This window comes from Salmo salar, chromosome ssa09 (genome assembly GCF_905237065.1).
Source record: "Salmo salar chromosome ssa09, Ssal_v3.1, whole genome shotgun sequence".
Taxonomy (NCBI): Eukaryota; Metazoa; Chordata; class Actinopteri; order Salmoniformes; family Salmonidae; genus Salmo; species Salmo salar.
In genome coordinates this window covers 60,595,356-60,610,203 of record NC_059450.1, presented here as the reverse complement: position 1 = coordinate 60,610,203, position 14,848 = coordinate 60,595,356, and the positions used below count along the sequence as shown (strand labels likewise).

At 41.5% G+C, this 14,848-nt stretch overlaps 1 protein-coding gene across 1 annotated transcript in view; it reads left to right on the top strand.

The window, feature by feature from the left end:
- rxfp1 (relaxin family peptide receptor 1) overlaps positions 1-14,277 on the top strand; it is a 106,525-nt gene extending 92,248 nt beyond the window's left edge. The window contains exons 13-17 of the mRNA XM_014211903.2: positions 2,186-2,257; positions 7,169-7,398; positions 10,993-11,403; positions 12,841-13,059; positions 13,662-14,277. Of these exons, the coding sequence (XP_014067378.2) occupies positions 2,186-2,257; positions 7,169-7,398; positions 10,993-11,403; positions 12,841-13,059; positions 13,662-13,966 (1,237 nt within the window). The 3' untranslated portion in view covers positions 13,967-14,277. The remainder of the gene's footprint in view (positions 1-2,185; positions 2,258-7,168; positions 7,399-10,992; positions 11,404-12,840; positions 13,060-13,661) is intronic.
- Positions 14,278-14,848: the final 571 nt, after the last annotated feature.

Below are 14,848 nucleotides of genomic sequence, written 5' to 3'. Positions count from 1 at the left end.
ACATTTGATCCAAGTTAAACTATTTAAAGGCAATGCTACCAAATACTAATTGAGTGTATGTAAACTTCTGACCCACTGGGAATGTGATGAAAGAAATAAAAGCAGAAATAAATAATTCCATCTACTATTATTCTGACATTTCACATTCTTAAAATAAAGTGGTGATCCTAACTGACCTAAGACAGGGATTTTTTACGAGGATTAAATGTCAGGAATTGTGAAAAACTGAGTTTAAATGTATTTGGCTAAGGTGTTTGTAAACTTCCAACTTCAACTGTATATACAAAAGTATGTAGACTTCTTCCCTGCTAGAGCTGCCCCGATCACAACACTCATTACCGAGAGTTCCAAACTGCATCTGGAAGCAAAGTCAGCACAAGAATTGTTCGTTGGGAGCTTCATGAAATGGGTTTCTATGGCCGAGCAGCCGCACACAAGCCTAAGATCACCATGCGCAATGCTAAGCGACAACTGGAGTGGAGTAAAGCTCACCACCATTGGACTCTGGGGCAGTGGAAACGCGTTCTCTGGAGTGATGAATCACGCTTCACCATCTGGCAGTCCGATGGACAAATCTGGGTTTGGTAGATGCCAGGAGAATGCTACCATACCGAAAGCATAGTGCTAACTGTAAAGTTTGGTGAAGGAGGAACAATGGTCTGGGGCTGTTTTTCATGATTCGGGCTAGGCCCCTTAGTTCCATTGAAGGGAACTTTGTGGGAACAGTTTGGGGAAGGCATGACAAGGCCTCCGTGCACAAAGCTAGGGCCATACAGAATTGGTTGGTCGAGATCGGTGTGGAAGAACTTGACTGGCCTGCACAGAACCCTGAACTCAACCCCATCGAACACCTTTGGGATGAATTGGAACGCTGACTGCGAGCCAGGCCTAATCGCCCAAAATCTGTGCCCGACCTCACTAATGCTTGTGGCTAAATGGAAGCAAGTCCCCGCAGCAATGTTCCAACATCTTGTGGAAAGCCTTCCCAGAAGAGTGGAGGCAGTTATAGCAGCAAAAGGGGGACCAACTCCATATTAATGCCCATGATTTTGGAATGAGATGTTTGACGAGCAGGTGTCCACATACTTTTGGTGATGTAGTGTGTTTTTTTCCTTACCTCTTAAGCAGTCTATGGACTGCTCTAAACCATGAAATGGCAATGCTCCTCAGTGGCCGACAACTATACTTAAAGCTAATCAGAGAGCATGAATCTCAAAATGGGGGAGCTGACAGGAGTCACAACAAAAAGGAGAAAAGATGTTGTGCAAGCTAGCAAATAATACAAAAATATATAATTATATGGGATTATGAAGAGTGAATTAAATTGTTCCTTTGTCTGGATAGTATCAACAAGGGTTTTCTACAACAATAGTAACATTATCACAGCTAGCTAGTTAGCTAACATTGGATACCTACAAATCAAAATACACAGGGACTAGCATTGCCAAACTTAAAAATGCAATTCTACTCATGTTAGCACTTCACTCAGCATAGTCACACATCATACTATTACAACAGTGTGGCTGTTTTTGGAATAAAATGCTCAATATATTTTCTTAACTTTTACTGCAGTGGGCTAAATCAGGGTCACACAGTTTCTTGGTAGTTTTAAACAAATGTACTTTAAAAAAAAGTATGGTTATGGACTTAAATAAAGAAGACACCTGTACCATGTCAGATATAGAGTTGAAATATTGTTACATTTTGAGTTTCCATCCCAATATAAGTTGTGTAGAGTTAGTACATCTTCTCTATAGATCCATTTCTGTGGCCCTTTCAGACTTCCGAGAAACCCATGATCTATTCCATGCAATTTCACAAATAATCATAGCTTGCATCATGCCCAGACCAAAAGGAACGTGACCTTCCAATGTGCACCCTTTTATCATACAATACAATTATGTGGCTACATAACATGCAATGTGTTTTATGTGTTATCCTATTGGAACAGAGTGCACTCACTGGCCCACACATGAGGAATTCCCTAATTCACACATACCAGGAAAGAAAACAAATAGCATTTTAGGTCATACATCAAAGCTTTCCCCCCCAAAAAAGGTGTAAAAGACCAACAATTTTGGGGAAAGAGTGTGGCAAAGCGGGTCTCTGAAATTCAAATATTTAGTTTAGTTTGTTTTTCTATGTGACCTCCTAAGGGGAACAACTTTTGTTTGTGTTTTTTTAGGAGCATAGAGGGAATCGAGATTGGGAACATACAACGAAGGATGTTTGAACCACTCAAACAACTGACCCACATGTGAGTAGTTTGTTCATTTTGTTTTATCAACTTAATTTGGTGATCAAACACGAAATTACACTTTGAACAAAATCCTTTGCACATTTTAATCTGGCCAAAAAATGATTTGAGTTTAATGATTTCATAAGTTATTTAAAAAGCATTTACACCTCTTAGTTCTTATCCCTCATCCCAATATTTACTTTAACTTTTGCTCTTCCTTTTATCTTTCAAACCATTGCAGTTGCAAACTTTTCCACCACTATTGTAAAAAATTCCTAGTCAATCTGGCCCCAGGTCCTTATCTGAAGCTTCAAGATGTTCACTCTCAACTGTGTGATCACTAGCTGTGCAATACATAATTGATATGACTGTGAGTAAGGTCATCCCAAATCACTGTTGGTCCATGATGAGATGAATTGAAAACCAAATACTTGTCCTCTGACTATATGCTGCACAACTTTGTATCTCGCTTCTATGCAACCTTTGGATGTGCACCCTATCCAGATAAGTGCCCTGAAACAATTCCTTACCCCTACACGCTAGGGACTGGTGTAGATCTGAAAGGACATAATGGATGTAAGCAATATGGCAGAAATACCACCTAGCCTATCAGAGCGCAGGGTAGAGCTTACTCACATATTGCTTCAGATCATGAACTGTCTAGAGAAGTGGTCACCAACCGGTCGAATCCGATCGACAGGTCGATCTCCAAGCCATTCCTCCTCGATCACCAAACATTTCTGTAAAAAACCCAATGCCTTGCATTCCTATTTATTTTATTTGTTTCGCAGTGTTGCCTGTAGGTGCACTTAATTCAGCAGCCCCCAGTGCCGGAAGTCAAAAAGTTTTCAGATTATGATCGGTTTCATGTGTCTGAAGATATAACTCTACCTACCTGGCAGGCCCAGAGAGCAAATCAAGTGCACCTATAGGCAATGTTCCCTCTAAACTGCGCACGTGGGAACTTCCTCCAGGACTGCTGCAGGGAATAAACGCAATGCTGCGCAGAGACGCAAGAGATTGAAATTCCATGGGTTTTCCCGATTAGTTTGCACTATATAGATCGTTTTTTCTGTGAGCGAATCAACATTATATCAGGCCCTTTGCAATGCAACAAACCAAAACAACTTTAACTTTGCAAGATTGAGTCTGTGATTTTGTTATAGGCAGAGCAAGAGTGCGACGGAATTCTACTGGAGGCGGTAGCCCACGAGCAAAGCTTTCAATCCCCGCAAGTAAATGTGCTTTTCAGATCAGTTTAGATCAGAGCCAAGCGTGTGCACATTTGTTGATATTCATTGCTAGTTAGCGAGTTATTAGTTACAGTTATACAAGTTAGTTACAGTTATATAAGTTAGTTATTAGTTACAGTTATATAAGTATAGGTCAGGAAATGGGGAGTCACTGCTTCCTAGAAGAGCACAAAACATGTAGGCTACATTTCAAATCAAATCAAACAATCAAATCAAACACCACATGCACCGAATAAATCAAGTGTAGAAAAAGCATATATATATATATATATATATATATATATATTTTTACCCCTTTTTTTACCCCCAATTTTGTGGTATCCAAATGATAGTAGTTACAGTCTTGTCTCATCGCTGCAACTCCCATATGGCCTCGGGAGAGGCGAAGGTCGAGAGCCATGCGTCCTCCGAAACACAACCCAACCAAGCCGCACTGCTTCTTGACACAATGCCCATCCAACCCGGAAGCCAGCCGCACCAATGTGTCGGAGGAAACATCGTACACCTGGCGACCTGGACAGCGTGCACTGCGCCCGGCCCGCCACAGGAGTCGCTAGTGCCCGATGAGACAAGGATATCCCTGCCGGCCAAACCCTCCCTAACCCGGACAATGCTGGGCCAATTGTGCACCGCCCCATGGGCCTCCCGGTTGCGGCCGGCTGCGACAGAGTCTAGACTCGAACGCAGACTCTCTGGTGGCACAGCTAGCACTGCGATGCAGTGCCTTAGACCACTGCGCCACCTGGGAGGCCATGAAATGCTTTCTTACAAGCCCTTAACCAACAGTGCAGTTCAAGAAGAGTTAAGAAAATATTTACTAAAGTAAAAAATAATAAAAAAGTAACACAATAAAATAACAATAACGAGGCTATATACAGGGGGAACTGGTACCGAGTGTACCAGCTGAATAACTTTTTGAGGATCTGGGGACCCATGCCAAACCTTTTCAGTCTCCTGGGGGGAAAAATGTGTTATCGTGCCCGCTTCACGACTGTCTTGGTGTGTTTGGACCATGATAGTTCGTTGGTGATGTGGACACCAAGGAACTTGAAAAACCCTCGACCTGCTCCACTACAGCCCTGTCGATGTTAATGGGGGCCTGTTTGGCCCACCTTTTCCTGTTGTCCACGATCAGCTCCTTTGTCTTGCTCACATTGAGGGAGAGGTTGTTGTCCTGGCACCACACTGCCAGGTCTCTGATCTCCTCCCTATAGGCTGTCACATCATTGTCGGTGATCAGGCCTACCACTGTTGTGTCGTCAGCAAACTTAATGATGTTGGAGTTGTGTTTAGCCACGCAGTCGTGGGTGAACAGACGTGTTGTTGCCTACCCTTACCACCTGGGGGCGGCCCATCAGGAAGTCCAAGATCCAGTTGCAGAGGGAGGTGTTTAGTCCCAGGGTCCTTAGTTTAGAAATGGCACTATGGTGTTGAATGCTGAGTTGTAGTCAATGAAAAGCTTTCTCACATAGGTGTTCCTTTTGTCCAGGTGTGAAAGGGCAGTGTGGAGTGCGATTGAGATTGCGTCATCTGTGGATCTGTTGGGATGGTATGCGAATTGGAGTGGGTCTAGGGTATCCGGGAGGATACTGTTGATGTGAGCCATGACCAGCCTTTCATGGCTATCAACGTGAGTGCTACAGGGTGGTAATCATTTAGGCAGGTTACCTTCGCTTCCTTGGGCACAGGGACTATGGTGGTCTGCTTGAAACATGTAGCTATAACAGACTCGTTCAGGGAGAAGTTGAAAAAGCTTCTACCAGTTCGAGGTTAGTAATCGCTGTTCTGATGTCCAGAGTTATTTTCGGTCATAAGAGACGGTAGCAGCAACATTGTGTACAAAAGAAGTTAAAAAATAAGTTACAAACAACGCAAATTTTTTTTACAAAATAGCACAGTTGGTTAGGAGGATGTAAAACGTCATCCATCCTCTCCGGCGCCATTTTCAAGCTGTCTTTGAAAAACCAGTCCAGTAAAAAGCTTAGCCTATGTCTTATTAATTAAAGAGGCAGTGTTGGATTTTGAGACAGGCTTGAATATGTAACTAAGCCAATAGGAAAGGGGTAGCCTACATTGTCTAATTCTCTGTATGGCAATAATAATTTATTTTATTTTGTAAAGTGGTTTCTTGCATCATACAATACAATTTACAGTCACCTATTTGACCCATGATTTTACAGAAAATCATTAATTCATGTCAACCCCTTCATAATGTAGAAACGTTAAAAGTCTCAAGCAATGTAGGCCTGCATTGAACACCACATATACAGTAGGCTACTGTAGGCCATAGAAATCAAAAGCTATTCCCATGTGAAAATGTTATGGGATTTGCTCCATTGGTTTTGGTGGTAGGCTTACATTATGCTCAAATAGCTTCCCGAGTGGCGCAGTGGTCTAAGGCACTGCATCTCAGTGCTTGAGGCGTCATTAGACACGCTGGTTTGAATATAGGCTGTATCACAACTGGCCGTAATTGGGAGTCCCATAGGGCGGTGCACAATTGGCCCAGTGTCGTCCGGGTTTGGCCGGTGTAGGCCGTCATTGTAAATAAGAATTTGTTCTTAACTGATTTGCCTAGTTAAATAAAAAGATAATAATTGGCTACTGTCTAAAACTGTAAGGGCACAGCCTCAGTGTTCACTGTAAACGCACACCGGAAGTTGCACAAAATTTCCACTCACAAGACCTACATTTTGCTCAGTGCCCCCAAATTTGAGAGAACATTGTCTATAGACCTACCGCTAACCAATAAGATAGTTCAGATCACAGTGTCTGCACAGTTTCCTTGCGCCAGTCTGTAAAAAGAAGCCTCAAACGCACAGCAGTTGATAATGTGAGATTTCCTTTTTTTATTTTTTAAACATGACTAGAGAGACTCAATGAATACAGCAAAGAGCTGCTGTTTATATGAGTAAGTTCATGTTTAAGTTGTTATTCAGAACTGTCAACAGTTTTATAAGCCATAAAATGTGTGTTACCAGCACTGCAGCTGTAATGAATGAGTAGCCTTTAGCAAACTATTTCGATAAACTTACATTATTATTTGAGACTTGTGTCTTTTTTAATAGAGGAATATTTCACTTTTTCTGGTCATAGGAGTAACACCATGAATTGATGTATGAGGCAAAAATAATGCACTGCGACTTAAGATTCACCGTCAGCTGGAAGACTGTGTCCCCTTTTCACAGTGCAGGGACGGTGAGTTGGGTGAGCAGGAGCCTCACTGCTGCTCCATCCCCTCAGATTGACCATCAGATGCAGGCCATCAGTCCAGTAAAAAAAAGCAAATGATTACGCTCATTCAGCTGTGCCTCACAAGTAGTACAACAAATGATAAATTACCTGTGTGATCAAATAGGATATTTACAATTTTGAAATATAATTTCAAAATGGTCTGAGAACAACATTGGCAGGGCAATTCAAGCTTAGCCAATATGCAGTGCTAATGTATTGGGCCTATAACCTACTGGACAAACCTCATTGTTAGAGAACTGTTTTGAACTGGTTAATGTTGCATAGGCTTACGTTTTCTTAACAGTAGATCTCGGCTTGCATTTTGACTCAAAGTGAACTTGACTCAGAAAAGGTTGGTGACCACTGGCCTAGAGGCTAGGGATGGTATCTGGAGTCTCCTGCTTTCATCCTGGTAATTGATTTCCCTCCTCTTTGTGTTTAGTTACTTTAAGAAGTTCCAGTACTGCGGCTACGCCCCTCACGTGCGCAGCTGCAAGCCCAACACGGACGGCATCTCATCCTTCGAGGACCTCCTGGCCAACATCGTCCTGAGGGTTTTCGTCTGGGTGGTGTCGGCCACCACGTGCTTCGGCAACATCTTCGTCATCTGCATGCGCTCCTACATCCGATCTGAGAACAAGCTCCATGCCATGTGTATCATCTCCCTATGTTGTAAGAGACACCTTTCATATCAATTCAACTCAGGTCCCAATTAGGGCTTGCCCCAATTATTTGACTGGTTGACTGTTTGGTCGAAAGGCTGTTGGTCGACCAAATGTTTTTTTGTCAAGCAGTAGCAAATAAATAAATAAACAAATATAGTACCAGTCAAAAGATTGGACTCACTTACTCGTTCCAGGTTTTTTCTTTATTTTTGATTATTTTATACATTGTAGAATAATAGTGAAGACCTCAAAACTAAGAAATAACACATATGGAATCATGTAGTAACCAAAAAAGTGTTAACAAATCAAAATATATTTGAGATTTTTCAAGGTAGCCACCCATTGCCTTAACAACAGCTTTGCACACTTTTGACATTCTCTCAACCAGCTTCATGAGAAATGCTTTTCCAACAGTCTTGAAGGATTGGTTGAAAGAATCGACAACTTTCGGTCAACCAATCATTTTTTTCATCGGGGACAGCCCTTATTGATTTCAAATAAAGAAAAACCACACTGAAGCTTCAACACATTATTGTAAGGGAAGGTGAGGATTTGTGTCAATATCCAGTGACGATGTCTGTGAGAGGGGCAATGTTCTGGGTGTGTTGATTAAGAAGTGGTGAACACCTCAGAGTGAACATTCTTAGTGAACCCTCACTGCAGGTTTCTTCTATCAGCAAACAAATGAATTGGGGTCTTTAGCTTTGATGTGCAGGCTTAGCTTATGAACTGTCGACATTCACAGTGGCCACCACTAAACCATTGATACATAGTATATTTATTTCTTACTACCGTGGGAGTCGAAGAGAGAGCTACATTATCTGGCTACATAACATGTCTGTGTGCCTTTGCTACAAGCCAGGCCCACCTTACTGCTCTATTAAACTAGCTATGTCACAGATACGGTGATGCAGGGAATGAGATAGACATGTTAATGGCTTACTTCCTTGGAAGTCAGCAGGATAGCGATATTTCTCGAATTTTCCCTGTATCTGTACCCTGCAATGTAAGACACACCTTTCTGTTCAATTTAACTAAGCTTTGATATACAGTATGCAAGGCTTGAGGTAATATTAAAGCTGATCTACCCCCCAAGCCCCCACCCCTGCCCCCCCCCAAAAAAAGCCTTTAGGTATACAGTATATCGAGAGCTTGGGACTATAAGGATCTATCTGCAAAAAGATGAATTGGCTTTAAAGTTCCGAACTCTCATTGGTTTGAATGATGTCAGCAATTTTTATCTTGTACTCTTTTGAACTTAACAACATTAATTGGAGTATTAAGAGTACTATATAGGTAGAGAACATTGAACAGAACAAGGCTGTCAATAATTAAACTGTGGGAAAAATGCAGATAGAACCCTATAGTCCCAAGCTCTTGATGTGTTTAGGACTTATCTTGTGAAGATCAGAATGTGTTTGGCATACCCCCCACCATCCTTTACAATGTAATGTTGGCATGTGTCAGATGAAAAATGCTTTTTTGATTTGCACATTTGGTACCTTTCTACATCAAAGGAAGTACAATGACACGGTCTAGAGCTATGTTATAGAATGAGTCACTGAGTCATGTGAGAGACAGAGAGCCTAGTGCCATACAGAGGACATGTGAGCGGTAAATATGTTGTCTGTTTTGGCATCACCATGACTGCAGTCAAACACCAGCCAGATGAATGTGTTCTACCAAAATGTCATATGTATTCAATTTACGTGACATTTCTGTTTGATTTCCTTGTGCAAATATATCATCTCTAAGTTGATTGATGGCTTACTGAAAAAGGGGACATCTCAGCGGAGTCAAACAGACTTCAAAGTTTGGCTAAAGCTTACTTGCAAATATGGAGGTTTAAGATAAAGTTAATATATTACCAGAAAAGTTTGTCATTGCTGCTCATAACATCAGTTATATTCAGTGCATAATTTGTAACTTGGGATACAAAAAGTGAGCGTGAGAGGGAGGTAACAGGAACGCATGACAAAAAAGTGGCATAGAGCAGTAGAAGAGTAGAGGCACTTACAGAAGTTACACACAAGGGGAATATTTTTAGTATCCTAGGGTCCAGGAAAAATTGGGCCTTTTATAAACACCATTCATGCAATTCCACATCATTTTACATAACTGGAGACTTTGGCAAAACCTTTTTTAATACCGCACAAATGATCGAAATGGGCAGGTTACTTTGACACTGACAAACTGAGAATATGAGATCAATAAAAACGACATTGTCTTGAATCCATCAATAGCCCAGGCCTAGGTGTGTGGAGACAAATATTGTAGGCTACAATATGAGGAGGAAATTATGGTCCTAAAAAACCCAATAATGTGCAGCTCACTCGCTGGTGATGGCTGATGCGCTTGTGCCAAAAGCCTCTCTCTCTCTCTTGTTTTTAGTAAAACAATATTTCGAAGTTGATTAAATATTTTGGTAGCCTACAACAGGAGCCATTTGCTATCCAACCTGTGTTTTCCAATTTTGTTTTTTCACTGACATATGCCACGCATTCTCGACTGTAGGCTATTCATTGTCATTTGGCTACAATCCACAGCTGAGCTATTTTAAAAAAAGAAGCTATTGATCCTCTGTGGCTAAATTATAGGCATTCTCATGGTGAAGTAGTCAATTCTGAATGATTTAATTTATTTCTGAACAGACAGCAGAACTTTCGCAAATGTATTTAAATCCATCAGTGGTGCTGCAGTTCCTTCAGAATCCTTTGCGCGATTCTATAAGGAAATAAATTATATAGTGCAACGCTGGAGAGATGAGTTGCAGGTTCATGTCTATCAGAGCAGATAGATCATATGAAGTGAATCTCATTCTAGTTATGTAAGAGATACTGGCGCGCTTCTCACACAGCCATGGCCACGCGTTGGTCTCAAACGTAGGTTACAATGTTGCGCAAACCTGGGCCAGCCCAAACCGAATCAACTCTTAGAATATTAGACCTGGGCTGAAAATCAACTTTTTCACATTGTTTTTTTTTGTGGGGCAGGATAATTAATGAAGAGGCAACTCGAATGAACTTTGATGGTTTTGTTAGAATTTTTACATTGCAAAAGGTGAAAATAATTGTTCAAGGCACGAGAGGTACCGGATCTGGTCAAATAGGTTCCAGAACAAAACAGTTCAAAATGGAGAGGTGCCAGATCCTGTCCTGGCAGGATGCGGCTCAAATTAAGCACTGGTTATATTACAAAGTTTGTACATGACAATTAACCCTGAATGGATTGTTCACTCTGAAATCAATTTGTCCTTCAAATTTACACCTCAGAAGTGTCGAAGTTGAGCTGTACTTATTCCACTTGTAGATGCTCTGAAGGCCTACTACTGAAACTAAAAGCTTGGCCCATTACATTACTGAAGTTTGCATTGCTCCAAGTCTACAGTTTCTCTTTTCTGCACTTTATGACTCTCAAATGAATGTAGAATTAATTGACTATGGAGTAAGTCCATAGTAACCAAGGAGTTAGATTGAAGAGAAATGAACGTTAACCGATGTATGACGTTTCATTGTAAATAGTTGAGCAGATAGTATTAATGCATATACTGAGTTCAATTTGGTAATAGTAATTACTCTAGCAACTCACTTCCACCACCCAGGTGCCGACGGACTGATGGGCGTTTACCTCTTCATGATTGGTGCCTACGACCTCAAGTTCCGCGGTGAGTACAACCGCCACGCCCAGGCCTGGATGGACAGCGTCCAGTGTCAGGTGATCGGCTCCCTCGCCATGCTCTCCACCGAGGTCTCTGTCCTCCTTCTCACCTACCTCACCCTGGAGAAGTACATCTGTATCGTCTACCCCTTCCGGTATTTAACCCCTGGCTGCCGGCGCACTGTCTCGATCCTTCTGAGCATCTGGTTTATTGGCTTCATCATCGCCTTCCTTCCCCTGGTATTCAAAGGATTGTTCAGGAACTTCTATGGTACCAATGGAGTGTGTTTTCCGTTACACTCAGAGCAGCCTGAGACAACGGGGGCGCAGGTGTACTCCATCGTCATCTTCCTGGGTGGGTGTCTTATCTAATTCAAGGTCAAATGAGTCTATTTCCAATGTCATTCTGAAATGACAATTGTTCCAATGGCTCTCTGCTGCTTTTATTAGATGTAGCCTACATTTTATGCCAGTAGCCGGAGGGTTGCTGCCTGGTTCAACTCCAAAGCCTTGCAACTGAACTGACAACAAGAAAGCTGTTGTCAGAATCTGAACTACCGTATAAACTGAGTGTACAAAACATTAGGAACACCTTCCTAATATTGAGTTGCACTGCCTTTTGCCCTCAGAACAGCCTCAATTTGTCAGAGCATGGACTACAAGGTGTCAAAAGCATTTCACAGGGATGGTGGCCCATGTTGACTCCAATGCGTCCCACAGTTGTGTCAAGTTGGCTGGATGTCCTTTGGGTGGTAGACAATTCTTGAAACACACAGGAAACTGTTGAGCGTGAAAAACTCAGCAGCTTTGTAGTTCTTCACACACTCAAACCCATGCGCCTGGCACCTACTACCCCGAGGAAGCTGGTGGGAGGAGCTATAGAGGACTGGCTCATTCTAATGGCTGGAATGAAATCAATGGAACTGAGTCAAACATGGTTTCCATACGTTTGATACCGTTCCATTAATTCCATTCCAGCCTTTACAATGAGCCTGTCCTCCTATAGCTCCTCCCATCAGCCTCCTCTGCTACTACTCTCGTGTGGCTCGTGTGGCTCAGTTGGTAGAGCATGGTGTTTGCAACGCCAGGGTTGTGTGTTCGATTCCCACGGGGGACCAGTACAGAGAAAAAATGTATGAAATGTACTAGCGTCTGCTAAATGACTAAAATGTAAATGTACTATACCCCGTTCAAAGGCTCTTTTGTCTTGCCCGTTCAACCTCTAAATGGCACACATACACAATCCATGTCTCAATTGTCTCAAGGCTTAAAAATCTTTCTTTAACCTGTCTCTTCCCCTTCTTCTACACGGATTGAAGTGGATTTAACAGGTGACATAAATAAGGGAGCATAGCTTTCACCTGGATTCACTTGATCAGTCTGTCATGAAGGAGCAGGTGTTCCTAATGTTTGTACATTCAGTGTATACTTCCATTGTACCATTGAGCAATTTGCTTCAGGGTTACTACACTGTAGGTGGTAGTGTTCCACTATCAGCCTTTCAATAAGGGGTTGGTGGAGAAGACAATTTTCCATTATCGAAAATGTTTCAATTATCTATCTTGTTATCTGTTACAAAGGAAGTACCACGTTAGGCCCCTAAAACAGACGCATCGCTTTGGTCTCATTAAAGATGCCACACTGGCTTTTATTCCATGTGTGTAAAACTGCAGTAATTATTTTAATTGTGTTGTAAAAGCAATTTCATGTTTTACTTTGTATGATAATGGACCTACCATTATCTACAATTGAATAAATTCCATGGAGCTGATTCATTTATTTTCCTCAACAGGCCTGAACCTGGTTGCGTTCCTTATAATCGTACTGTCCTACGGGAGTATGTTCTACAACATCCAGAGGACAGGGACACAGACAACAAAATATAGTAACCACATCAAAAAGGAGGTGACCATAGCCAAGAGGTTCTTTTCCATCGTCATCACCGACTCTCTTTGCTGGATACCCATATTTGTCCTCAAGATTCTATCACTGTTGCAGGTGGAAATTCCAGGTAGGAGTTTCAGTACTGTCACAATCTGACAATTTTTATAATTTCATACATTTTTTGGGAAAACTAGACAGGCTCAATTTGTTGCCTATTAAACTTATGTAAGCTACTATGCAGTGCCATCTTACATCAACATATAATAATTTCAATTAGTCTCTTTTACAGATATTATATTTGCATCATTCAGATTAGTTCCATAATCAATCCTATTTTCTGGTTGTAAATTGAATAGCAAACTTCCAGGCGGATGGGTGTTTGCATGTTTACAAATGGACCAGCATCACAGAACATCCATCATCTTCTCTTTCAGCCCACCAACCCACCTCACCCCTACTTCCTATGTATGTACTGTATACAGTAATGGAACTTTTGAGGGCTAGTAGAAAATGATTTCAACTAGCCTGAGTAACATTAGGGTACACATTTGTTGCCATGTAATATCTGAAAAGACACCATTTCACTGGCCTGATGGGCTAGTTCTAGCTTAATTTCCATCCCTGCCTGTATGTTATGCATATTGTCTACAGGGAGAATGGTATTACAAAAAACACATTTGCGTTGCTCATGTAGTAAATTGACAATAATGTAATCTTCTTCCCGAATAGGAACCATCAGCTCCTGGGTGGTGATCTTCATTCTGCCCATCAACAGCGCCCTCAACCCCATCCTGTACACCCTGACCACACGGCCATTCAAAGAGACCATCCTCCAGGTCTGGGCCAACTACAGGCAGAGGAGACCTCTGATGAGCAACCACACAGCCCACCAACCCTCATTCACATTGCAGGAGATGTGGCCTCTCCAAGAAAACAGCCAGACCCTGACTTTGCCTGGCGACTACCTGGCAAATCCCTCAAAAATATCCTGCACGTCTCAGCTACTGCCCGTGGAAAGAACAAATGGTGTATAATGCCCTTCGGTTTCAACAATTCATGTGGGTTCATGTGAATGGTACGTTTACAGCATGTTGACAGTTGTAGAGTCGATTAACATTTTGCACTGTGATTTGTACAGACAAAGGATCTCATTGTACACGTTGGACTATGTGCAATTCTACTCTGCTGACGCTTAGACTTTGGCTTTGTGAATGCCTTCAGTTTGATGTGATTATTAACATACTTGTTCCTAAAAACATTCATTTCTGTATAGTAGATTGCTCCTGATGTACTGGAGCCTACAGACTGTGAACAGTATTGTTATAGAATAAAGCAATCACTGTCATTCTCTGTTCTGGACTGGGATTGGTCATGTACAGTACCAGTCAAAAGTTTGGACACCTACTCATTCAAGGGTTTTTATTTTTACAATTTCCTACATTGTGGAATAATAGTGAAGACATCAAAACTATGAAATAACACATATGGAATCATGTAGTCTAAAAAAAAAAGTGTTAAATCAAAATATATTTTAGATTCTTCAAAGTAGTCTTGATGACAGCTTTGCACACTCTGGCTTCCACACATAGCCTACAAGCCATTTTAAAATGAGTAATAAATCCATGTAATATAGCCTACACTTCACAAAAAATCTATTTATGTATTTATTTTAGACAGGTCTAAAGAAACATGATATGAAGAAAATCTAGTCTTTTTCAGAAGAAAATAGCATACTTTGAGTTGTCCTGATGTGGCTATGCCAAATGGCTGTGGGCTACACTAGTTAATTTAGCAGACTATAGTATGAAGAATACAACTGAATAAAATATAAATATTTTCTCCAAATTATTTGAGGGAGTGAGCACATGCGGCTATTCTGTGTTGAGCGGTTAACAAAGAAATAAGTACTCCTATAT